Consider the following 26,757-nt stretch of genomic DNA (forward strand, 5'->3'; position numbering starts at 1 on the left):
TACGCAAATACCAGTGTCTTGAAGTGGATTCTAGCAGTTACTGGAAGCCAGTGAAGGGAGCGGAGGAGCGGTGTGGTGTGGGAACATTTAGGAAGGTTGAAGACCAGACGAGCCGCTGCATTCTGGATGAGCTGCAGAGGTCGGATGGCACATGCAGGTAGACCAGCCAGGAGGGAGTTGCAGTAGTCTAGGCGTGAGATGACAAGAGCCTGGACCAGAACCTGGGTCTCTTTCTGGGTCAGCTGGGGACGTATCCTCCTGATGTTGTAAAGAGTGTATCTGCAGCAGCGGGTTGTAGCAGAGATGTTTGCAGTGAAGGACAGTTTGTTATCTAGGGTCACACCAAGATTCCTTGCAGTCTGAGTCGGGGAAACAACAGAGGGGCCGATGTTGATTGTTAGGTCAAGAGTGAGACAATCTTTTCCCGGAAGGAAAAGCAGTTCAGTCTTGTCAAGGTTGAGCTTGAGGTGGTGAGCAGACATCCACTGAGAGATGTCAGCTAGACAAGCAGAGATGCGTGCGACGACCTGGGTCTCTGAGCGGGGAAAGGACAGAATTAATTGGGTGTCGTCAGCGTAGCAGTGGTATGAAAAACCATGCGGGCTAATGACTGATCTGAGCGAGTTTGTGTACAAAGAGAAGAGGAGGGGACCAAGAACAGAGCCCTGAGGGACCCCTGTAGTTAATTGACAAGGGTCGGACTCGGACCCTCTCCAAGTAACCCTGTAGGTGCGGTCTTTGAGGTATGAGGTGAGGAGGGAAAGTGCAGAGCCTGAAACTCCAAGTTCTTGGAGAGTGTGAAGGAGGATCTGATGGTTCACCGTGTCGAATGCAGCAGACAGGTCCAGAAGGATGATGACAGAGGAGAGGGAGGCTGCTTTAGCCGTGTGCAGTTCCTCAGTGACAGCAAGGAGGGCAGTTTCTGTGGAGTGACCTGCCTTGAAACCAGACTGGTGCGGATCCAGAAGGTTGTTCTGATGGAGATAACAGGAGAGTTGTTTAAAGACAGTGCGTTCAAGTGTTTTAGACAGGAACGGGAGGAGAGAGACAGGCCTGTAGTTTCTAACATCAGACGGGTTGAGAGTGGGTTTCTTTAGGAGAGGGTTTACTCTTGCCTCCTTGAGACCGTTTGGAAAGTGACCAGAAGTTAGAGAAGTGTTGATGAAATGGGTGAGAAACGGTAGAATATCAGGAGCGATAGTTTGAAGGAGGTTTGATGATTATTTCCCTACTTCACATTAAATCAGATGTTCTTTTTGCTATAAACAACCAAATGTGTGTTTCGTGATAGCATTCTACATGAGGATGAAAAATTAAAGAAAAATAAAACAAAGTTTAATATTTTAAAATGAGTGACCCATCTGTAAGTAGACTGGGCATCCCATATAACCTGGCTTAGCCAATATAAAACATCACAAAACAATGTGAAAGGACCAGGACAAGTTTTACTACCTCCCATAGATGACGACACTCTGCTTTGTTGGATAAATGCTCCTGGTAGAATTAATCCAATCTTCCACTTTGTGGGTTGAAGTCCCTGAAGGAATCTGACGCTGACATCAGGCTGTGGTCATAGAAGTGACCAAACTCCCTAATGATCTCATCGCAACAATTGTCTTCAATGCGGCCAGTTTCCAAAAGGAGCCGCAGAACAGTAGTGCATTTTCGTGTGCTTACTTCTTTGCTCTTGAGGAGCACCCTTGGATCCAGAACAGACAAGTTTCTTACAAGGGGATATTTGAGTGGAGCCTTTTCAAAAAGCTTGGAGACCATCTTCAGCAAAAACAGCTTGCAATTCTGTCTGAACTCCAGCCTCAACCTCTCAGCACCTGAGTTCTTCTTCATGTGTACCTCCAGACCTCGCTCCGTGACAAATCCCACTCTCAGTTTGGTGACATCCATGTGGTTGTCTGGGTCAGTTAAAGACCCTGTGAAGTGTGCACCTGTGCATGATCTGTTATGCTAATACGTATAGTAATGACCAAAATTGTCCATTGGAACCCATATCAAAAGATGTTGGAATATCAACGAATTTGACGAGTTTTTAATTTGCCGGGGAAATCTGCAGTCGACCTTCGCCTTCGTGGGCGAGGCTTGCGATCTACTGCGTGACTTCACGAGATGGACGCCGCCGCACTGTTTACATTCACCACCGTTCATTTTTTCTCTTTTTCAAAGTCGAATTTCTCAACGTTTTTGAGCCAGTATTTTCCTGGAAAGTGTGTCGGAGTCGACTGGAAGTGATTGCCAATCGAGAAAACCTGACAATGGAGGCGACAGTGAAGAAAGAGGGATGAAAAACACAGGGGAAACGATGCATTGCCGCTGGCTGTAGTAATGTCAAGTCTGCCGAAGTGGCGATGTTTCTGTTCCCAAAAGATGAAGGTGAGCCTGGCTGGTGTCATTGTTTCGTAGATTCTTTGATTGATCATGATAAATAAAGGCCACTGGTCGATTCGAGAGAGAGAGAAAGAGAGACTGAGAGAGTTACAGTGTTGTCGTTAGCATCTGGTGCTAGCTCGGAGCTAACGGAGATTAGCTGTTTCAACAATAAGGAGAGTGCTCTCCTGTGGGACTGAGAGAGATAACGTCAGCTCAGGGAGGTAAACTGTAGCCTAAGTTATCTCAGTGGGTTTGGTCATCTATGTAAACAAATATTTCCATCTATGTAATATTAGTTGTATAAAATAGGTTAAGAAATCCTTCCAATGTTTTTTGATTATTGAAATATATGTTTCATATGAGTGTTGAGAGCTGTATCCATAAATCTCTTAATGTTGCCCTCAAAGTGCACCAGATTGATCACTTTCCTCATCTATCCTGTCCGAAAAGCTGCCCAATCAATCATTTCTCTCACACTAGTATCACTTTCCAGAGTCTCCGCCATGTTTACAATCGCAACTGGGTACATCTTGTGACGTCACAGCCACTATCGTCTGCAACTTCCGTTAGGCTCAGACAGCAAAATTAATAATTCATTAATTCATTGATTATGAATTATTAAAAATTATTTTAGCCATGAACAGGCACAATGATATGTAAGGAATCAAACTGCCATTTCATTTTGGTGCAAAAACATGCACTTCACTGGGTCTTTAAGTCAACTTGCAGAAGCTTGACTGTGGTAGTTGCATTATTCATGACACTGGGCACTTCTCCAATAGACTCCTCAGTATATTAGAGAGATCCTGACTCATAAATGGCAGCATCGGTTTATCAGTCTGGTATAACTTCAAAAAAAGGTGTGACTTCCCTTGCCACCATTAAAAATAAGTTGAGCTTTGCGAGGTCATCTTGAACAATCATCTGAGCAGTCTTAAAAGACTTAGTAGATGGTTCTGTTACAGTTTTCATTTTGGCAGCATCGATGTATATTTTTAGAGAAGGCAAAATCTGTAAGGCACACTCAGCTACCTCCACATTCAAGAGGTCAAGAGGGAAGGATGAGGTACCAATGACTTCTGTATAGTCCTCCCTACGAGCTGGAACATCCTTGAAAAGCCATTTAAGGGCTGACAGAGCATTTCCCAGCTCCCAGTTTGTGGCTGCACACCCTGCTCTAAAGGAGTTGTGTAGTATATACAAACCACAGCTTCCTACATTTAGCATTTTCTTGCTGGTTTGTCCTTCAATGTTTTGCTGGGCTATGGAGAAGAGTTTCCAGTTCACATTTGGGCCGTCCATTGACAGCTGAATCAGGTTTTGGAAGCCTATATCCAAACACACTGTCTCAACCTTCTGATAGATTTGTGCTGCAGTGTGATGACCCATGAAAAACGATGTCAGATACCTTGAGTTTACTTGGTTATCATTCCAGAATCTAATGTGGATGTCAAGCTGGCTTTTCTTCATTTCCTGATTCAGACTTTCATCGAACAGAAGAACATATCCAGACTCTTTCTTGGCTTTGGCCTTCATTATGGAAGAGAAATGAGGACCAATCCCAAATGTAGTGAGATATGCCACTTTATTCTCCCCACAACTGAACTGCTTCGCTACATCATTGTCAGGAAACATTGTCTGGAAAATGGCCCCTGCGTTCTCACATGATTTGTACGAATAGTGGCTAGTCGATTAGAGCTAAAAAATGATGTTAAAGTGCCTGAGGTATTGCTGGATGAATTGGCTGGATTTGATGAACCTGCTGATATTAGAGGGGCAACTCCTGTCGCTACTCCACTTGTGGCTTCCACTGTATTGGCTCTCTCTACACTGCTGGTTGCTGATGTGGATGTAGCTGTGCTGCTTGCATCCAAAAGATCTCCCAATGTAGGACCTGGAGTTTGAAGTCTTCTCATCCAATCTTGATGCTTCTTTCCTAAATAACATATCATTAACACAAATTGTTTATTCATAAAACAGTTATCAGTAAGATGCTGAAAATGATAGTTGTCATTCAGTTATGTCGCTGTTTAACCTCTTTCATGGCAGTAACATGACATACAGTAGCATACAGTGGTGTAAATTAACTAAGTAAATGTACTCAAGTACTGTACTTAAGTACAATTTTAAAATACTTATCATTTTATGCAACTGTGTACTAAACTTCTACTCCACTAAAGTTCACCACTCTGCTGTTCCGTAGCGCTGCTCCCCCTCCCTCCGGCTGAAATTATGAATATATTGCGTATCAGATAACACGGCAGGGTCCGTTACAGTTTGTTTTCATCTGATTTTAAATAAACAAAGTCTTAGCTTTCAGAATATTAAACTTATTTTTCGGCAAATTCAGATGATAAATAGCTTTGAAACTTGTAAAGGCATAATTACAAGCGGAGAACGGAGTAACTTAACGTCACAGCAGGCATAACAACAGCCGTTGTTTCTCGTGAGTGTTTTCCCCGGGAAACAAACACAATACACACAAACGCACAAACACATATACGTACACACACACTCGCGAGCTTCCCCCAGACCAGTACAAACGAAAATATGTTTCCTCCGTTAGAAAGCAAGGACTATCCTCTTTCCAACAGTGTATATAACTCAAAATGTGTCTTCGGGTCAATGCGACTGATTTCGATAGAGCAAGTTTAGGCACGAAAAATACTACCAGTAGAAATAAATTGCTTTTAAAATCATTCTGTGTGACATGAAACACCACAGGATGGTGACTGTCGCACATACTGACATAGGTACGCTCCTCTGAAATTATTGTCACCTGCAGCAATTATCCCACATTGAGTTCGCTAACGTTACTAGCTTAAACAAACGTAACATGCAACGTTAGCCTAATCCAAAATGCTCTTCTACGGCTTGCCTTTCATGTGGCTCGTCAGCGCAGACTCTTCCATCGAGAACAACTGAATTTCTTTTTGGCAACCTTTACAGGAGGCTATTCGTTGTGTTAATCCTCGTTTTAGCCATGGCTTGTATTTTTCTTCTGATAGCCAACGCTCGTTAAAATAGCAACCTCCTGGCATACTGTCATGTATATCACTCTCATCAGAATGCCCAGTTCACACAAAAAAAAACACTTGCAGGTCGCGTTCATAGCGCGGGAAGGCCGGAGCGGGGCTGTTTTATTTAAAACCGAAGCAATTCTTTTCTTTTAATCTAAAAAGCGAACTATTCAGTCAGACAGCAATTTATTGTAAAAGTAAAGCATTTACATTTTCAAGTACTTTATCTCAATTTCAAGCACCATTCCCAAAATTCAAGCACTTTCCCAACCTTGAAAACACCACGTCAAATTTCAAGCATTTTCAAGGATTTCAAGCACCCGTACGAACCCTGTATAAAGGATGTGTTCCTCTCCACAGAGGGAGGAGGAAGAGTGGTGTTCCTGTGGAGGAGCAGCTGTCCAGCTGTGCTCTGTGTCAGGACGTCCTGAAGGATCCAGTCTCTACCAGCTGTGGACACTGGTTCTGCAGACAGTGCATCACCTCATCCTGGGAGCAGAGACCTCCATCAGGAGACTCCTGCTGTCCTCAGTGTGGAGAGAGATGGAATATTGTACAAAGTAAGAGCCGAACTCATGCAGCGTCTTTACCTCCGTCTGGGCGCTGGGAGTTTTCTCTTCCACAGAAACACTATCATCTGACCCTAACTCCTATCCTTCTTTAAGGCATTGCTTTTTCAGTGTGTACAAACACATTTACCATGTGTCAGCAGTGTTTCCCTAAAAAATGCTTTCTGTCTTAATCACAGGGAAACATTAGCACTGCAGAAATATAACATTCACGTCTCTGCCAGCTAGTATTTGGTTGTTCCTTCTGGAGTCTTCATGTCCACATTTCATTTGTATTTGTATTTTGTTTAGTGTCGTAAAGCATTGATCTTCTTCCAGGTGTTTTTTTGAAGTGTGAATGAGAAAAAAGAAAGCAGTGTTTTTCTTAGTTATACTTACAAAAATGCTGGACAGACATAAGCTCAGGGGAACGTTAGCCCTGCAAATAACTTTACAGAAGATAGTGAAGATATCTGATGGCTAGGATTGTTGTATTTTGTCCAGGATTCTTCATGTTTCATCTGTTTTGGGTTAAGTATCGTGTTGTACAGCTTAGACATCAAGCTGTTTTATTAAAATCATTACTTTTTTAAACCCTTTCTCTATTTTTAAGTTTGATTTTCATATTTAGATTCTCAAAAGCATGTTCCTGATTCTCTCCTGTTTCCTTCTCTTCCACCAGAACGTGGTCTGCAGGAGGTTCTAGATGAACATAGGCTCAGTCTGAGGAGGAGATGTGAACGTGTGACTGAAGGAACTGATCAAAGTGAAACCCTCCTCAACAGCATCTTCACTGAGCTCTACATCACACAAGGCCAGAGTGAAGAGGTTAATACCCAACATGAGGTGAGGCAGCTGGAGACAGCCTCCAAGAAGGAGACCCTCCATGACACTCCAATCAAGTGCCAGGACATCTTTAAAGCCTTACCTGACCAACAGACTCTCATCAAAGCGGTCCTGACCAATGGAGTCGCTGGAGTTGGAAAAACCTTCTCAGTGCAGAAGTTCACTCTGGACTGGGCCGAGGGTTTGGGAAACCAAGATGTCAGTCTGGTGATCCCGCTCTCCTTCAGGGAGCTGAACCTGATCAAAGGTGAGCAGTACAGTCTTCTCAGGCTGCTCCATGTTTTCCATCCAACCTTACAGAAGCTCACAGCAGAGCAGCTGGCTGTCTGCAAAGTGCTGCTCATCTTTGACGGCCTGGATGAAAGCAGACTTTCTCTGGACTTCAGAAACAATGAGGTTGTGTCTGATGTCTCTCAGCAGTCCTCAGTCAACGTGCTGCTGACAAACCTCATCAGGGGGAAGCTGCTTCCCTCGGCTCTCGTCTGGATAACTTCCAGACCTGCAGCGGCCAATCAGATCCCTCCTGAGTGTGTGGACAGGGTGACAGAAGTACGAGGCTTCACTGACGCCCAGAAGGAGGAGTACTTCAGGAGGAGATGGAGTGATGAAGACCTGTCCAGCAGAATCATCTCTCACATCAAGAGCTCCAGGAGCCTCCACATCATGTGTCTGATCCCAGTCTTCTGCTGGATCACTGCTGCAGTTCTGGACCACATGTTGACTACAGACCAGAGAGGAGAGCTGCCCAAGACCCTCACTGACATGTACTCACACTTCCTGCTGGTCCAGACCAAGAGGAAGAAGCAGAAGTATGAAGAGGGACATGAGACGAGTCCACAGCAGCTGACGGAGGCTGACAGGGAGCTTCTTCTGAAGCTGGGGAGGCTGGCGTTTGAACATCTGGAGAAAGGAGACATCATGTTCTACCAAGAAGACCTGGAGCGCTGTGGTCTTGATGTCACCGAGGCCTTGGTGCACTCAGGACTTTGTACACAGATCTTCAAAAGAGAGAGTGTGATCTTCCAGAAAACAGTCTACTGCTTTGTTCATCTGAGCGTCCAGGAGTTTCTGGCTGCAGTCTACTTGTTCCACTGTTACACCAACAGAGACACAGAGGTACTGAAGGACTTCCTGCAGAGAGACGGGTCCTATAACAACAGTGATAGCAGTGTTCGGGAGTACCCATCTCTGGATGCCTTCCTTAGGAGCACCATGGAGAAATCCCTCAGAAGTGAAAATGGCCACCTGGATCTCTTTGTCCGCTTTCTCCACGGCCTCTCTCTGGAGTCCAACCAGAGAAACCTAGGAGGCCTGCTGGGTCGCACAGACAACAGACCAGAAAACCTCCAGAGAGCCATCAGCAACCTGAAGGAGATGAGAAGTGATGAAATCTCTCCTGACAGGAGCATCAACATCTTCCACTGTCTGACAGAGATGAAGGACCTCTCAGTACATCAGGAGATCACAGAGTTCCTGAAGTCAAAGAACAGATCAGAGCAGGAACTCTCTGTGATCCACTGCTCTGCTCTGGCCTACATGCTGCAGATGTCAGAGGAGGTTCTGGATGAGTTGGACCTGAAGAAGTACAACACATCAGATGAGGGACGACGGAGACTGATTGCAGCTGTGAGGAACTGCAGGAAGGCACAGTAAGTCCAGATGTGATTAACTTTATAAACTAGATCAGAACTTTAGTTCTTCAAATATCAGTTATTCTATTTATTATAATTATTGTTACCTTTTACAGTTTTTATTTCTCTTTATATTCCTTGTCAAACAAATGAAGGATTTTAGAGATGTTCTCACAGCAGCATGTGATCACATCACACAGCAGCATGTTTCAGTTATCAGTGAATGCAGTCATTCAGATATCATTCAGTTTGTTCAACATCTGTTTTTACCACAATGTTTAAGAGATTAAAATAAGATCTGACAGGCTGACAAAGAATATAGAAAACTAATATTATATTAAGTTGACTAACAGTGAATGTTACTCAGAACATGAACTTGTTTCATCAAATTCATGAAGTTAATATAATGTTTCCTCTCTTAATGCTAACTCTTTTTGTAATATTTGTGTGACAGACTTTCTAACTGTAGACTCTCAGAGAGTCACTGTGAAGTCGTGGCCTCAGCTCTGAAGTCGGACCCCTCCCATCTGAGAGATCTGGACCTGAGTCACAACGATCTGCAGGATTTAGGAGTGGAGCTGCTGAGTTCTGGACTAAAGAGTCCACACTGCAGACTAGAGGCTCTCAGGTCAGTTCAATAAATGGGGCGGAGCCTGCGAGCTAGTTCAGGCAGTCAACTCGAGCACTTATGCTGCATTCATACATAACGCCCCTTGCCACTCTAAAACCAACCAAACAGAGTCTCCTTAACCCTCCGGTATCATTCGTTTGGACTACGAAAATTAGTCATTCGAGACAAAAATGTCCACTGCAAAATACTTTGATAAAAACATTATATTAAAAGTTGTTTTTCACAAGTTTTTTGCGTTCAATCTTTAAAGCAACTTCCGCCCTAATAGAAAATATCAAAAATGTAATCATTTTCAGGATTTTAACCCTTTAAAGGCCATTTTGAATACATGAAACCAGTGTTTTTTTTCATGATGAAAACAGAGAAAATTAGTTATTTTCCAAAAAATACATATCTGGTGACTGGCTCTTTTTTTTTTATAACAGTCTTGGATATCTCAAAGATTTGCAGCAAAATAGATTTTTTTGCATTATTGGTTTTTGCACAAAATCAGATTGAACAAAAAAGTTACATATTAGTCATTCGGGACGAATATTTCCACTTCCAAAAACTACTCTAAAATGACAACAGATTAATATTTTAAAACACTTTTTGGGGTTAAATCTTTCAATCAACTTCAGTCCTGATCAAAAATACCAAATGTTAAATTATGTTATGTTAACTTAGCCATTGGAATACATGTATGCAACTAATATGATGTAGGTGTGTTGGTATGGATGTGGAAGAGAGGTATCAGCTGAGAAATGTGTGTGTGTGTGTGTGCGTGCGTGCGTGCGTGCGTGCGTGCGTGCGTGCGCGCGCGCGTGCGTGCGCGCGTGTGTGTGTGTGTGGATAGTGCAGAGGCATGTAGCTCAGCTACGGGATGGGATCCTCTGTGTCCTCTCCACTTTCAGGGGAAGGGTCAGACGAAGAAGGATCAGACTCCACCACAAACTCCACATCAGATTCTCCTTCTCATGTTTGGCAAAAAAGTGTTTTATCCTTGTGCTGACTCCTTTCAAGCACAGTTCAGATCCACACCAGATTCTCCTCCTCAGGGTGTTTCTGTTTCAGAGGATGAGTCCTGCAGCTGAAGTTACTGGCTGCATGAGACCTCTTGTCCCTCAGAGAAGCTCCTCTTCATCTTACTGCTTGTTGCGTATTACAGGAATGAAATGACCATCCAGCCAAACTACACATATTTGAAGCTTTGGCTTTATAGCCAGGTGTTTTTATTTACTTCAAGGACTGTATGTATGGCTGTGTATGTCTGTTTGCCAAAGAGACATTATCAAAGGACTTTGAAGTTCCAAACAATTCAAAACATGGAGGTCAAGCTGGGTCAAGATCATACATCTGTTTACCTCTAAGACACATGAAACAGCACAAATGAAAAACAAAACGCCATGAGAGCACACTTACTCCTGTCTCATTCTCACATACAATCACACACACAAGGTATAAGGAGGTTTAATATGTACGAGTGTGTATGAGTTTGGGAATGAGGGAGTGACAGAAAAAGAGAGAGAGAAAGAAAGAAAGATATGAGGCGAAAACTGCGACTTGCTGTAAACCAAATCTACTGTATATTGTTGTCTCTGTACACACACACACTGTACATCAAGACACACACACACACACACACACACACACACACACACACACACACACACACACACACACACACACACACACACACACACACATTTCTCAGCTGATACCACTCTTCCACATCCATACCAACACACCTACATCATATTAGTTGCATACATGTATTCCAATGGCTGTCAGGGCTCCATTATACAACAGGCAAAGAAACCAAGAAATGACAAGCATGTAATTCAATGGTAAAATGTCACATCTGGTGATATACAGTAAAAAGGACAAATTGAAATATTTCCTCCAATATAAAACCCTGACATTACAAAACTCATGATTTTATACCGGTATGGCGGAGAGATCAAAAGATGGTGTTATAATGGGAGTGGATGGGACACGAGTGGCTAATGTGTGAGTTTTTTTGTTTAATCTGATTCTGTGCAAAAACTAATAATCCTCCAAAAATCAATGTTGTTGCTTATCTTTAACATATCCAAGACTGATCAATTAAAAAAAAAGCCGACCCCCCCAACATTCATTATATGGAAAATAACTGCCTTTTTCGTGCATGTTTTTCATAGAAAACGCAAATTCATGTTTTCAAACTGGCAGTTCAAGGGTTAAAATCCTGAACATAATTTAACATTTGGTATTTTTGATCAGGACTGAAGTTGATTGAAAGATTGAACCCCAAAACGTTTTTAAAAATATTAATCTGTTGCCATTTTAGAGTAGTGTTTGTAAGTGGACATTTTTGTCCTGAATGACCAATGTGTGAGTTTTTTGTTTAATCTGATTTTGTGCAAAAACTAATAATCAACCAAAATCAATGTAGTTGCAAATCTTTGAGATATCCAAGACTGTTATAAAAAAAAAAAGAGCCAGTCCCCAGATATGTATTTTTTGGAAAATAACTCATTTTCTCTGTTTTCATCATGAAAAAAAACAGCGGTTTCATGTATTCAAAAGGCATTTAAAGGGTTAAAATCCTGAAAATGATTACATTTTTGGTATTTTCTATTAGGGCGGAAGTTGCTTTAAAGATTGAACGCAAAAAAGTGGTGAAAAAAACCTTTTAAAATAATGTTTTTATCAAAGTATTTTGCAGTGGACATTTTTGTCTCGAATGACTAATTTGCGTAGTCGATTTGTTACACAGTGAATTAAAGACCGATTTGAAAAATTGAAATTGGAATTCCAAAATACATCGAGAAAATAGCCTTGTTACAAAAAACTAGGCCATTTGCAACAACACAACCAAAGTTATTGCAAAATGAAAAGTGAAAAATGACCCATATGGACAAAAACGTCCACAGTGATACCGGAGGTTTAATATGCCGCTCTATTTAACCTGCCAGATATCGCTCCATGCATTGCTTGCTGCTGCTACTGCTGCAACTACTTCCACGTCGCTGCTACTCGCTGCCCCACCACCACCCCAGCTTCCACCCCAGCTTCCACCTGTAGGCTCGGGGGTTAGTTATCTAATCATCACTCATGGTGCTATGTACAGTATATCTGTGGAGTGATGAGGCCCGAGCCTAGACGCCAAAGTCAACTATATGCTGCTTCTAATAAACATGTTAAAGAAACACGTGAGTTGTCTGACTGAACTGTATATTATAATAATATACGGTAATTAATATTATTATACCCATTTTTTGTTGTTATTCATAATTTGTAGAATTTGCTCCAGAACAAATACATTAGAATTATTTTCTTCTGTTTTTTCTAACGGTTGAATATTGATCAGAATAACAAAGATCAGAGAAGGTGAATGTGTGACGGAGAGTGTTTCAGCTTCCACAGACTCACGCTGTGCTCCATGAGTCAGAGGAGATGCTGTCAGTACTGATGAGCTGTGAGGGAGATGAAGGAGTTGATAAACATCTGAGAGTTTGAGATCATAAGGGATTTGTTTCTATATCATTGTTAAAGCTTGTTCATCTCTGAACAGATTATTAAACCTGGAGTTATTTCAAACAGGAACTTTGTTTTCTAAAGTTACATCATGTTTTCTTTATTCAGACTGAGGAGCTGCAGGTTGTCAGAGATCAGCTGTTCTGCTCTGATCTTTGCTCTGAAGTCCAACATCCATCTGAGAGATCTGGACCTGAGTCAGAACAAGCTGCAGGATTCAGGAGTGGATCTGCTGAGAGATCTGGGCCTGAGTTGGAATGCTCTGCAGGATTCAGGAGTGGAGCTGCTGAGAGATCTTCTGGAGAGTCCAGACTGCAGACTGAAGACTCTCAGGTCAGTTCTCCATCTTTCACTTCTGTGCTGAGATGAAGAGAGTTGTGTTGACTCTGAGCTGCAGACATCAGGCTGATATCACTCTGATCCTCACTGAGCATCTTAATGCTGACTATCCTACCCTGCATAATGCACTCATCTCAAACACCTGAAACTCACCTTATATTCTGAAGCACGCTTTAAATAAATTATATACAAAATACAACAAATTAATGTTTCTATTAAAACTCCTAAACATCTAATATGTTTTTATTTATTTTTTTGTATTATTATTATTACCTTAGTCAATTTATTGTGCTAGGATTTTATATGTTAAAAAAATTAAATTAAATTAGGAAAATAACAAAATACTTTTCAAAGTATAAAAATAAATACTCAAGTAGTTTCCTTCATGTTCAAAAGGGGCAAGAAGAAGAAGCTTCTAACCCTTTCTGGTCTTTCCCCTCTAGCATACATAGTTCATGAAAATCAGAGTTCAGTTCATCGTCATGAGCATCCGTGATATCTCTGTACAAATCTAAAAAACAAAAGAAATAATCTTTACAGGTCAACCAAAATCGTCACAGACAAGAATAAGCAGGAAATCAAGGCTCCTGATCATAACCATTCGTATATTGTTCTTAAAAGTAGTTTTAGTTGAGATGAAGCTGCTCAGTATCTCAGCTCATCATTCCAGCTATTCCACAGATCAACACCTTTCTCTGTTATGCAGTGAAGTTTGGAATTCGTACGTATATGTGTTTTTGAATATGCAGTTTCCTCTCAGCACGTTGGTTTTCTCTGAGTGAACAGTCCCTGGATACCATGAGGCCGTTGTTGATTTGTGGCTTTGAACATCATTTGGAGAGTTTTATAGTCAACCAGGTCTTGTAGTTTCAGTGTTTTTAGATTGATAAATAATCAATTTATTGGCTCTCTGTTTTCTGAAGCTACACGATGCTTTTACTGACTGAATAGTTCAAACTGAAGATGCTGTGATTTGATGACTCCACTATTCCTCAAATAAATATTCTGGATGTTTTTCTTCACATTTCATCCTGAAATATTTGTGATCTTTGTAAACGTTGAGATCTTGAGTTGAATCAGTTTCTGTGGGTTTGATTGGTCTGGCTGCACATCATGAGTTTGTGTAGATGGAGCAGAGTTTCAGATGTGAAGTCACCTCTTTATTATTGAAGGAGAAGCACGTTGTCTTTAATATTAATGAGAGATCTTTGCACTTTTTGTCTCTTACACTTTTTACCTGTTTGGAGTTTCCACTTTCTAACCTTCTTCATCTCTCAACAGATTATTAAACCTGGAGTTATTTCAAACAGGAACATTGTTTTCTAAAGTTACATCATGTTTTCTTTATTCAGTCTGAGGTACTGCAGTTTGTCAAAGATCAGCTGTTCTGCTCTGGCCTCAGCTCTGAAGTCCAACATCCATCTGAGAGATCTGGACCTGAGTGACAACGATCTGCAGGATTCAGGAGTGAAGCTGCTGAAAGATCTTCTGAAGAATCCAGACTGCAGACTGGAGACTCTCAGGTCAGTAAGGGGTCTCTGCTGGTTCAGCAGTTTAGTATTAAACACAGGGTGGATGTGTTTCTCTCACTGGGATCACAACAAGTCTTTGATGTTACCCACTGACTGCAGGCTCTTTCTTTTATTCTTCAAAAACAATATATTGTAAGAACAGCTACATTTAGTTAAGAAGAGTGAAGAAGGTACTCTGTTTTGTTTTCCTGTCATGTTTTTTGTTTCTAGATTACTGAGCAGTTACTTCCTGTGATGCAGCTGAGAGCAGTCAGTCGTAGTGTTTGCAGAGAAGATATGATGGGATGTAAAGCCTTACGGGCCGTCCACACACAGGCATGAAAAAAATCTTTCAAAGCTTCACCCATTCACTTCAATGGGGTGAAGTAGAAGATTTTTAATCTTCGCCGAACTGCATTGTGGGGAGCGGAGCATGGCTTTGCAAGCATCGTGAGCATCAAAAGTTGAGCAATGTTCAACTTTTGATGCTCACGATGCTTTCGAAGCTGGCATCAGCCAATCAAATCCTGTTTATGCAAATCCCACAAACTCTCATTTTAAACTGGATCCATAACTGTTTGATTGTGTTCATTCCTACAGGATCACAGGCAGGATAATCAGAGCCAAGATCCAGAAGAAATGTGAGTACTGAAACCATATCCTCCGTTCATCAAACCATTAAACTCTGATCCTAAAAGGTTCAACAGAAACATGTTTCACTCCATCTTGTTGCAGCTCTCTCAATCATTTAGGATTCTAATGTTTCTCTTTGTTTAAGTTTTATTATTATTAATGTCTTTTCTCTGTCAGTAGTTATAAGACGCAGCCTTCTGTCCGATTTTGATTAATGACTGATAAGGAATGATTTATGACCCTATAAACCGGAAGTCCCGCCCCCAAAAACCGGCAAAAATCCCTTCGAAGTGGCACCTGTCACTCTGAAATCAGACCTTTGACCCTCTTATCTATTCTGACCTTTGACCCCCTTATCTTTTATGACTTGTTTTTGCGAACATTGCCCTGTAGCGGCAGATAAGCCCCTTTGATGTGACCCTGTTAATATTTTACTAGGTCATGATCGGTCAATGATAAACCAAATAGTATAGCCTACTACAGTGGGGCAAAAAAGTATTTAGTCAGCCACCAATTGTGCAAGTTCTGACACTTAAAAAGATGAGAGAGGCCTGTCATTTTCATCCTAGGTATACCTTAACTATGAGAGACAAAATGAGAAAAACAAATCCACAAAATCACATTGTCTGATTTTTTAAGAATTTATTTGCAAATCATGGTGGAAAATAAGTATTTGGTCAATAACAAAAGTTCATCTCAATACTTTGTTATACTGTATATATGTTGCACTGTTGGAGGAGCCTGTCACCTACGTTTTTCATTGACATATCTACACTGTAGCTAATGGGCAGATTACAATAGCCTTGAAACTTGAAATTGTCAAAACTGCATTGTCTCACCCAGTAAATACACCTGTCTTTATCCGATCTTCAAGCCTCAAAGGGCGGCCTCATCAAATCAAATCAAATCAAAGTTTATTTATAAAGCACATTTATAAAGCACATTTAAAAAGCACATTTAAAAGCGATTTTTGTTCGGGCCAAAGTGCTGTACATGTAATAAAACATGACACTTAGACTATGTACATCATCCAGGGATCAACACCAGTAAATACAACTCTCTTTGGCCGATCTTCAAGCTTCAAAGGGCGGCCTCATGAGCTCCGTAAAGTCCCCCTAAAATGACACTCAGACTATTTCCATCATCCAGGGAAACATACCAGTAAATACACCTCTCTTTATCCGCTCCAAGAGCCTTGAAGGGCGGACTCATGAGCTCCGTAATGTCCCCCTAACATGGCACTTAGACTATTTCCATCATCCAGGGAAACACAACTTCAAAGGGGCTTCCTTATAGTTAATAAAGTAATTAAACAATAAAATGTCATATGATCTGATATTACCGTAAAAGAGTCACTATGTCATATTATTATTAAAGAACACAATCTTATAGCAGGCCATCTTATAGTAGGCTATACTATTTGGTTGATCATTGACCGATCGTGACCTAGTAAGATATTAACAGGGTTCACATGAAAGGGCTGATCAAGTCTTACATGTTGATATCAAGTCTTATCATCCCCTGTTGCGCCATATCCTTATCAGGGCTATATTTGGTTTATCATTGACCGAGCATGACCTAGTAAGATCATTGACCAATCATGACCTAGTAAGATCATTGACCGATAATGACCTAGTAAGATCATTGACCGAGCATGACCTAGTAAGATCATTGACCGATCATGACCTAGTAAGATCATTGACCGATCATGACCTAGTAAGATCATTGACCGATCATGACCTAGTAAGATCATTGACCGAGCATGACCTAGTAAGATCATTGACCGAGCATGACCTAGTAAGATCATTGACCGATCATGACCTAGTAAGATCATTGACCGATAATGACCTAGTAAGATCATTGACCGAGCATGACCTAGTAAGATCATTGACCGATCATGACCTAGTAAGATCATTGACCGAGCATGACCTAGTAAGATCATTGACCGATCATGACCTAGTAAGATCATTGACCGATCATGACCTAGTAAGATCATTGACCGAGCATGACCTAGTAAGATCATTGACCGATCATGACCTAGTAAGATCATTGACCGAGCATGACCTAGTAAGATCATTGACCGATCATGACCTAGTAAGATCATTGACCGATCATGACCTAGTAAGATCATTGACCGATCATGACCTAGTAAGATCATTGACCGATCATGACCTAGTAAGATCATTGACCGAGCATGACCTAGTAAGATCATTGACCGATCATGACCTAGTAAAATATTAACAGGGTCACATCAAAGGGGCATATCTGCCGCTACAGGGCAATGTTCGCAAAAACAAGTCATAAAAGATAAGGGGGTCAAAGGTCAGAATAGATAAGAGGGTCAAAGGTCTGATTTCAGAGTGACAGGTGACACTTCGAAGGGATTTTTGCCGTTTTGTGGGGGCGGGACTTCCGGTTTATAGGGTCATAAATCATTCCTTATCAGTCATTAATCAAAATCGGACAGAAGGCTGCGTCTTATAACTACTTCTATCACTTCTTCCCTCCATCAGGTGACTCTGCTGTGGAACAGGAAGTGAAGACAGACAGAAAGGTGAGAGAGGAGCAGCTGCACCGTGTGGAGTTCATTGATGAGGTTTCACCACTGATTCAAATGTAGTTATTAGTCAGTGTTTTTCTGGATCCAGAGAAATCTGCAAGCTCAGGTTTGATTAGTTCACAGTTTATTTATGAGGGGTTTGAGACGTGGGGGGGGCGTGGAGGCATTTTGGAGAATGATCAAGTTGGCTTCAGCTGATGAGAGACTTTCTGTCCTCAATATTAAATGTTATCTTCCACTAAAACAAAAGCTTTTCTTGAACAAAGATTTGTCACCATAATTCTGCAGACGTTTAATTCACCAACTCGTATCAGAGTTAGGATTCAGTTTGTTGCCAACAAGGAATTTGTGTTGGTGTGTTGTTGCAAAGAGAATAAACATAAATAAAGAAGAGAAGAAATACAACTGTCTAAAAATGAAGGAATATTTAATTATACATCAGTTAATCTGCTGTGAACAATGTCCCGCCCCAATGTGCTGTGATTGGCTGTTGCTGCTGTCTGCGCTGTGATTGGCTGTTACTGTGCTGAGCTACAGTAGTGGACATGGCTCAGCACTACACATGTTAACCGGTTACTAACCCGTTGGAAATGATGAACTTGATTTTTATTCCAATCAATAACTTTGTGCCTTTCATAATTCCAGGCTCCAGTTTCCTTCTCACCTGAAAACACACCTGAATCTTCCGACAGGTAATCCTAAAACAGGACCAAACACTACTTTAAAAAGATAAGTATATCATTATTAGTATTTAATACGATAATTTGCACCATGAGGTGTTGCATCCCCTCTCTTTCCAGCAGACATGTATAATATAATGCCTCTATGTGTAAGATGCTATTCAGCACTGGTTCTCAACCTGCCCCAGTCGCGACCTCTCAGAATAACTGTTACATATTAAGTACATATATTGTATAAGCACATGCAGTACATACATATTTATACTTTAGGGGAACAAAAGTCCTCCTCTGGGATCGTTGAGGAATATAAATATCTCAGTTTTCCTTAAAGCAGAAGACAGGAAGTGATTCACAGCAGATGTTATCAGTATCAGAGTCACTACATTTATAAGACCTCTGTATGAAGTGATTGTTGGTTATTTAATAAAAGTGTTTTCCTGTTTATCTTCCAGGTCCACGAGGAGAAACGTCCCAAAGAAATGTTGCATTTTGCTGTGAAAATCAGATCAGAGCGTATAGACAAGTTTACGCGCCAAAACACGGGTAGCGCCATGACACTACACAAATGCACTTCATTTCCGCCGGAAGTCTTTTGCACAGCGTCTGTCGGTGTAAACCGATGTAAACAGTCAGACGGGCACTGGTGTAAACACAGCGATTTCGATGCTAACAGTGATGCTAGCTTGGGAACACGATTCTACTTCTTTGACTGGAGATGGCGTTACTCTCCCCCACCCGAATTCAGTGCAAAACTGGGAGGATAACATGACGTGGCCCAGCATAAAACCAAAATAAACTGCCTTATTTAGGTCATGCCCACAGGAGCCAACAGTTGTCTGTTGTTTACATAATGCACAATTTACATGATCTCTTTATGCTGTGCAATATATCATATGTGCCTGTACTGTTTGAGTGAAAATAAAGTTTGATGTAATTTAATTTCATTATTGCACTGTTATTGCATTATTGCATTTCATATGTTCCTTAGAGTGCTACAATTTCTTTTAACACAGTTCATCATTCATATTAAGCTCATACTGTACATAAATAACACTGAATTAATTAATTGTTGAGAGGAAACTAAAGAAATGGCTTCAACAAGAAAGATCACATGTTTAATCCTAACAGGTATTACAAATTAAAATATAAAAGCAGCCCACACAATTACATCACTATGAAAATATTCATATATAATATTAAAAAATACAATGCATGCAGTATTTGTTGTGTTTATCTGTATTTAATGAACAACATGGCTGGGTGCTGGGTGCTGGTTTGTGGTCGTAGCACTCTCTATCTAACCACTCGTTCAGGTGCTTTCTCGAGTGATTGCAACCAACTACCGCACACGTAGTTCCCGAACCACTTTTCTTCATGTTGTAATTGTTATATCCTCTTTGTCTCTGCGATATCAGTGCTTTGTCGGCACAACGGAGCTAGCTAGCAAAACAAACCCAGTCCGCCAAAACGGAAGTGCATTGCATCGAAGGGAGGAGTTCAGGATGTAGAGCGGAAACGGCTCAATAACTTGTGTATTCCAAGCAGCAAAGAAAACATGAACTGGTGAAACAGGTTTTGGATAACACACCTCTCACTGCTACGCTGGCTAACGTTGTTGTTGTTGTTGTAAACAGGATGTCAGGGGGGTATACTACGAATCTAGTTCAACCTATCCTGGATATGTTTTGAGTTATCCGGTTGACTTAATCCAAAACAAAGCCGCTCTCGCTAAAATGTCCTACAACGCTGGTTATCAAGTGGATCGCTCAAGCCAGCCGTGTCCTATCTAGTTAGGTGCGCGTTCACATGAAAGGGGTGGTATCTGGAGCATTCGACCAATCACAAACATGGAGAAGCGTACTGACAGCGCAGCGTCATACTTCCTGAATGAAAAGTCAACTATAATATTAGACGTATGAAGAAGTTAAACTTTAAACATCCATGACTTAAACACTTGATCCAGGATCAAAGCCACATAGCTGCAGCTGCAAGGTGAATACAGCTGGTAACAGAACAAGTGTTTGAATGCGTACATGAACAGGTTTATGATATCACTGCCCCGTCTAAGACACCATCTGACTTTCATTACATTTGACTCGAGTGTTTCCTCAACTTAATGTGTTGCTTCAAATAATCCTTCTGCATCCAGTATGTGACACTGTGAGTGTTGCACGGCCAGATACGGCTCAGCTGACTCAGATAAGGAGATGATACATTATGATGTGATATGCCGCGGACTGTACTTAATGTTACTCTGATCCGGTTACTTATGTTGTGGCAGATATTTAAGTAAGCTTTCTTAACATAATAGTATAATAATAGTTATAATAGTCGGATTGCTCTGAAGATGGGAGGTGGTGTTCTATTCATTCACGTTCACACAGTCTGTGATTTTGGCCGGCCGTCTTTCCTGCAACGGCAGTTTAAACTGTATTTCCTCCGCACACTGAGCTCTGATTGGTCAGCAGGCGTGGTCTCTTATCCTGGAACCTATTCTGCTTCGGAGCACAGACTAGGTTCCAGGAAAAGTCACCATGGAGAACTAGCCCGCTAAAAAGTGAACCAGCTTCGTAGTACCGGAAATCCCAGAAGCCACTTGCTAAACGAAAATCCTGCTTCGTAGTATACCCCCCTGCTGTGCTCTGTATGAGGATAAAGACACGGTGAATTGTAAATTGTTTGCAAAGTAGAACATGTGTTTAGAGTTTGAGACTGGAGCTGAACTTTGTCTCAATGTTCGTTTCAATCATTGAGATGTGTCATCAATTAAAAGACAAAAAATGATAGTCTACTTTTACTGCCTTAGTTTGACAACAATTGGGAATGTGACGGCATAAACAGCAGGTCGGCCATCTTTGGAGAATACCAGCGAATGCAACCATAAGATTAGTTATTACAGCGAGCTAAACAGTGATAACCCTTTAAACTATACCTGTGAAAAAGATGTTTAAAATGTGAGCATAAAGGATTTATTTGTGATGTAAACAAGTCTATTTTACCGCCTTAGTTTGAGCAGCAATGCCATTCAGAATAAATATACTTTTTCTGGCAAAATATTATAAGTTATTTTTAGTTTTTTGCATCCATGAATTTATACAGAATATTCACTTTCATAACCCTAACCAGGGCTGCACAATTTGGATAAAAAGCCATCATTATATATTGCAATCATTTTGACTGAATTGATTTGATTCTAGATATTAGAGGTGATGACTGAGCAATGGCTCGCATTACAAAATAGACTAGAGAATGCAATTCCTGAAGAAACTCTTACAAAAAAGACTTTTCTTTTTGCCGCTGCTTTTAATTGAAACTGAGCGTTTGTGTTTCGTTTTTGGTCGATGAACATTTGGGGCTAGTAACCACAGGGAATCAGAGTCTGGGGACTTTGTCCTGGCTGGTCTCCTCTGTATGCTGCTCGGGACGTATGTGCCATACAAGCGTACACAGCTCATGTTCGGAGAAACCTTAAAGAAAGGCATCAGTAAAATGGAACTTCTGTGTGAACTATTCACATCTTAAACTGCTCTGTAACTTTTTATTAATGTATTTTTTTATCTTTGCCTTTTTCTGAATGTCTTTCATTTTTGTAAAGCACCTTGAATTGCCTTTTGTTGAAAGGTGCTATATAAATAAACTTGCCTTGCCTTGCCTTTCACTGAAGTTATGAGAAAACCGTGTTTCATGGCGAGCATTGTGTTGCCATGGCAACGGCATTTGAAGAAATCTGAAAACTGTCACATAGATGTCTTCATGGCTGGACTGTTAGCACACATGTGAAGTCTGGTGCTGTTTTGACCATTTGCATAGGAGTTACGACAACATTGTGTATTTTGGCGAGGGATGCGTTTCCATGGAAACGGCATATGGTGAGATGTCAGATTTGACGTAGAGCTGTTGAGGCATGGAGAGGTGATATACAGGTGAAGATTGGGGGACGATCGGACAGTGTCCATTGGAGTTACAGCGACATCGTGTTTTATGGCGAGGGATGCATTGCCATTGGCGGCGTTCTGAGCCTGTCAGTTGGAGTTATGACATCATCACACAGGTGTTTGTGTTTGAGGTGACGTTATCAAACACCTGTGTGTGTGTCCAGAGATCAAAGGTTACCATGGTGATGTGCAGTAATCAGTGAGAGGAGAGCATTTACATTGATCTGAATGAGAGATAAACCTCTTACATATGAACGTTTTGTTGAATAACCGTAGCCGATATCGATGAAATTTCAACGCGTGAATCATCTCAGGAACCTGACGACCTCTCAGTCTGCTTTTTGTGCACTTTCGAGTCGATAATGTGGCCTTTTTGGCAGATTAACTAAAGTTGTGCGGCTGCTGCTGTGAGGAAAGATCAGGCTGAATTTACAATGGGCCTTACTGGAGACATGTTGAACGTTTTTGTCAGTTTTTGACAATTATTTTTGCTTAATTTTTACTTATTTTCCAACCTAAGAGAGTTTTTTCTACGTTTTTCATGAACAATGATGTCTCGGGAGTGTAGGGTTTGGGAATTATGGCAGGTTTAAAAAAAATAATGATGGCGAATTTCAAGCTGTCCTGTGACATCACACACTCTAGCCTTAACGAGCTGCGCAATACACACTGTTAAAATCTGAAAGCCTCTTTACCAAGGTCTGAACAATGTTTAATATCTCTAAAAGTATGAATCTGATTTAAAAGTTGTGTAACACGAATAATTTCAGAAAGATGTGAAACATTTTAAAGCTGCAATGAGGTTTCTGAGTGAAAGTATGAATGAACAGTTAGCAGTTGAAGTCGCATGAAGATTTATTGAAGTCTGAAGAATTTCTCGATTGACTTCCATCTTAAAAATGACTTATGGGATGTATCTCTGGAATGATGAAAGTTATGAATGAGAAAAGTAATAGCCATCGATTCCCGACCGAGCTGAACGTTTTGATGTTCGAACGGAGTTTCTGCGATGTTCAATGCAGGAGGAGAAGAGGTGCAAAACTCCAGCGGAATAATAATAAACGTTTTGTGCGTAGCATAACATATAGTGGGAATGCTGTATCACTCCCACTAGATAATGAACAAATCATGGTAAAAAAATATATAGACTATATACAAATGTTTTCTTACATCATAGGAGACCAAGAGAGACGTGTGCACTGGATGAGCATTTCAAGAATATAATGAAAGTTACCTTCAGTCTGCTCCAATCAGGAAGTACATTCCTTGAGGGTTTTCTGTTCAGATTCACAGAGCACAAGCTACAGGGAGCAAATAAACATGTCCCGATAGCACGAAGCAGCAGGACCCTCAATGTGTCGCAGGAGTTTCCCTTATGGGTCAGAAATCATCAGACTTTAAAACATTACAAATCATCAGGAATCTAAATGATCAGTCTATAGTAGGATCTGCCCACATATAAAGCATCATAAGTATTGTAGACTGATCAGAGCACACTGAAACATGAGGTACAAAGTATTTATTCAGCTGCAGATCAGAAAGTTTCACACATGTTTTTCATCAGAGAAATATTCCACACCTTTATTCTGATGTTTAGGACATAAAATAATAATGGTACAAAAAGATTTTTCTGTTCACGGTAAGTCACAAAGAGTTGGCCGGAGAACACAAAGCATGGTCGTTAATAGAGTTCAGTTTATGAGTCGCCTCCTAAAAGCAAACCATCGCAAACATCCGATTTCTCACGTACATTAAATTCTCCTTAAAACAACGATTCTAAATGAAAGGAGAGCAGTGCTTCCAGAAGAGAAGCTGATCTAGCTGAGCACCTAGAAGACAGCTACCTCTAAAGAGCGGTGCAGGGATGTCTGATTTTTGTAGTCCGACCCTGAAGGCAGCACCTCCCCGGTTCCCTCCACAAAAGGCCAATGGGAGTTTTTCATTGGATTTTGGAAAAAACGTTATGATACATTTTGATTTCTGAAGTAAAACTCTAACATTAGGAGTTAACCACAGACCTTATTTCTGGCTAACAACCAAAGATACATTCGGAAAATCATTGACGAGGGAACTCATTCCAGCACCACTCTATATCCGCACAGAAACCCCCCCCCTGAGTCTCAGAGCAGCCCCTCCATCTCCCTCATGAACGCCTCGTACATCTGGTCCTTACTCTTCATGTTGGACTGCGCCACCGCCCCCATCTGGTTCGGGTTCACGTATCCCATGGAGGCCGCGGTCGCCTGCTGTTTCAGCCCCAAGCCTTCATCTTTCCGCCTCCCGACCCCCGACTTCTCGTGAGCGCCGGCCATCGTCATCCCTCCCCCCACCTTGTCCCTCCTCACCCTCAGAGCCGTGGGGACGAAGCGAGTGACCTCCGCCTTCATGTTGATGATCTGAGGTTTGGCTGAGATCGTGGCTCCGACACCGACCCCCGACGCCAACAGACCCCCAGAAGAAGAAGCAGAAACAGACGTGATGTTTGCTCGCTTCTCGATGGTGGCGGCGGCGTGGTGGGGGTTTCCACCTGGGGGGTTGTTGCTGGAGGGGTTGGATGTGCCTGGTGGAGGGGGGGGCATCTGCATGACCCCCCCTTGGCGCATGGACATGGGCATCGGAGGGGGCGGCGGCATGTTGTTCTGAGGACCTTCCTGGTTGGATCCGGAGCCTTTTTGCCGCTGCACGATGTTGGGAGGAGCGCTGAGCACGTTGGAGTTGAGAGGGGGAGGGAACAGGGAGAGGGGGGGGGCGAGGGGCCGGGGGGGTCCTCCTGCTCTCGGGGGAGGAGGTGGGATACCTGTGGAAAAATAAATAAAAGCATTTATTATGTGAAGAAGAGTTACAGTTATATATCTGTTGTCAGGTACGTTGCCTTTTTGTGAATATGTTCCTCTGAAACTAAAGTACCCAGCCTGTAGAAAGTAAGAAGTCTTCAGAAAATAAGTATTGGAGTAAAGTACTGATACCAGAAACATGTCCTGAAGTACAGTAACTAAGTATTTGGACTCCACTACTTCCCACCTCTGCTTATCGGACATTAATAATACATGTTTCTAACTCTGGTCTCATCCTTCAACAAAAGAAACAACGCAGACACCGGTTACATTCATCCACTGCACACACACACACACATGTGCCTACCTGGTGGTGCAGGGGGTGGTAGTCTGGGAGGGGGTCCCCTGGGTGGGGGGCCAGGTGGGAGGCCAGGAGGAGGACCAGGGGGGGGGCCTGGGGGCCGGCCGGGAGGAGGACCAGGAGGCAGGAGGCGAGGCATCGGACCCCTCATTCCTCCAGGGATACCGGGAGGCCTCAGGAAGGGAGGAGCACCTGGAGAGCACAGAAGATATCATGTGTCAATGACTCTTATTGTATAATCAGCACATATCTATCAAATATTAAAAAAAGACAAGGAGATAAATTGATAATAGACTGCAGTCAGTAAAGACAGCATGTTCAAGACCCTTCAACGGACCTTTAATCAGGGATTACCGGGTTTTAATTCAGTAGAAATGTATTGTCGTGGGACCCTGTGTCAGCGGTGCAGCCCAAGTTCCATAACATAGATAACACCACTGTAATTATTTAACTAATTAAAAAGTTGTAAAACAAGGAAATGAGTCAGCATTTGATCACGTCCTGTCCACGACATAAAATACCTCAGTAAATACCCCACTGGTGAATTAAAAAAAACGAGGTTGCTAACAAGTGTCTAAATGAGACGACCAAACGTCATCACACCCAACATTAGCTTCCTAGCTTAGCGGTGGTGACGTGAAGTCATGTGACCGTGCTGTAGTTCCTTTATAGCCCAACGTTAACCTCCTTTAGCTTAGCGGTGGTGACGTGAAGTCATGTGACCGTGCTGTAGTTCCTTTATAGCCCAACATTAACCTCCTTTAGCTTAGCGGTGGTGACGTGAAGTCATGTGACCGTGCTGTAGTTCCTTTATAGCCCAACATTAGCCGCCTTTAGCTTAGCGGTGGTGACGTGAAGTCATGTGACCGTGCTGTAGTTCCTTTATAGCCCAATATTAGCCTCCTTTAGCTTAGCGGTGGTGATGTGAAGTCATGTGACCGTGCTGTAGTTCCTTTATAGCCCAACATTAGCCTCCTTTAGCTTAGCGGTGGTGATGTGAAGTCATGTGACCGTGCTGTAGTTCCTTTATAGCCCAACATTAGCCTCCTTTAGCTTAGCGGTGGTGACGTGAAGTCATGTGACCGTGCTGTAGTTCCTTTATAGCCCAACATTAGCCACCTTTAGCTTAGAGGTGGTGAAGTGAAGTCATGTGACCTTGCTGTAGTTCCTTTATAGCCCAACATTAGCCACCTTTAGCTTAGCGGTGGTGACGTGAAGTCATGTGACCGTGCTGTAGTTCCTTTATAGCCCAACATTAGCTTTTTACTTCAGTGGTGTTAATATGTGAAGATTTTCCTGCTGAGCTAAACGTGTAAATATCATAAACATTGAGATTATTTTCTGCAATAATCTAAAACAACATGGAGAAATCCCGTTGGCCTTTTGTGGAGGGAACCAGGGAGATGTG

General features: G+C 41.8%; 2 protein-coding genes across 6 annotated transcripts in view; one reads left to right on the top strand and one right to left on the bottom strand.

Annotated features, from left to right (window-relative positions):
* The window catches only part of LOC307017501 (protein NLRC3-like), a 28,458-nt gene extending 9,218 nt beyond the window's left edge, over positions 1 to 19,240 (top strand). The window contains exons 5-13 of one of the 5 annotated variants that reach the window (XM_079694854.1): positions 5,763 to 5,962; positions 6,630 to 8,445; positions 8,882 to 9,055; positions 12,665 to 12,889; positions 14,248 to 14,418; positions 15,007 to 15,047; positions 17,553 to 17,593; positions 18,245 to 18,291; positions 18,732 to 19,240. In XM_079694854.1, the coding sequence (XP_079550980.1) occupies positions 5,763 to 5,962; positions 6,630 to 8,445; positions 8,882 to 9,055; positions 12,665 to 12,889; positions 14,248 to 14,418; positions 15,007 to 15,047; positions 17,553 to 17,593; positions 18,245 to 18,291; positions 18,732 to 18,777 (2,761 nt within the window). In that variant the 3' untranslated portion in view covers positions 18,778 to 19,240. Of the gene's footprint in view, positions 1 to 5,762; positions 5,963 to 6,629; positions 8,446 to 8,881; positions 9,056 to 12,664; positions 12,890 to 14,247; positions 14,419 to 15,006; positions 15,048 to 17,552; positions 17,594 to 18,244; positions 18,292 to 18,731 lie in introns of those variants that run through there. The other 4 variants (XM_079694855.1, XM_079694856.1, XM_079694857.1 and 1 more) reach the window with 4 other exon arrangements.
* A 4,478-nt stretch (positions 19,241 to 23,718) lies between these two features.
* Positions 23,719 to 25,673, bottom strand: wbp11 (WW domain binding protein 11). Its single transcript, XM_079694863.1, has 2 exons — positions 25,356 to 25,673; positions 23,719 to 25,011 (listed from the first exon to the last, which is right to left on the bottom strand). The coding sequence occupies exons 1-2, from the start codon at positions 25,498 to 25,500 to the stop codon at positions 24,335 to 24,337; spliced, it is 822 nt and encodes a 273-aa protein (XP_079550989.1). The 5' UTR covers positions 25,501 to 25,673; the 3' UTR covers positions 23,719 to 24,334.
* Between the last annotated feature and the right edge of the window lie 1,084 nt (positions 25,674 to 26,757).

This window comes from Notothenia rossii, assembly GCF_949606895.1.
Source record: "Notothenia rossii genome assembly, contig: SUPER_8_unloc_1, whole genome shotgun sequence".
Classification (NCBI taxonomy): Eukaryota; Metazoa; Chordata; class Actinopteri; order Perciformes; family Nototheniidae; genus Notothenia; species Notothenia rossii.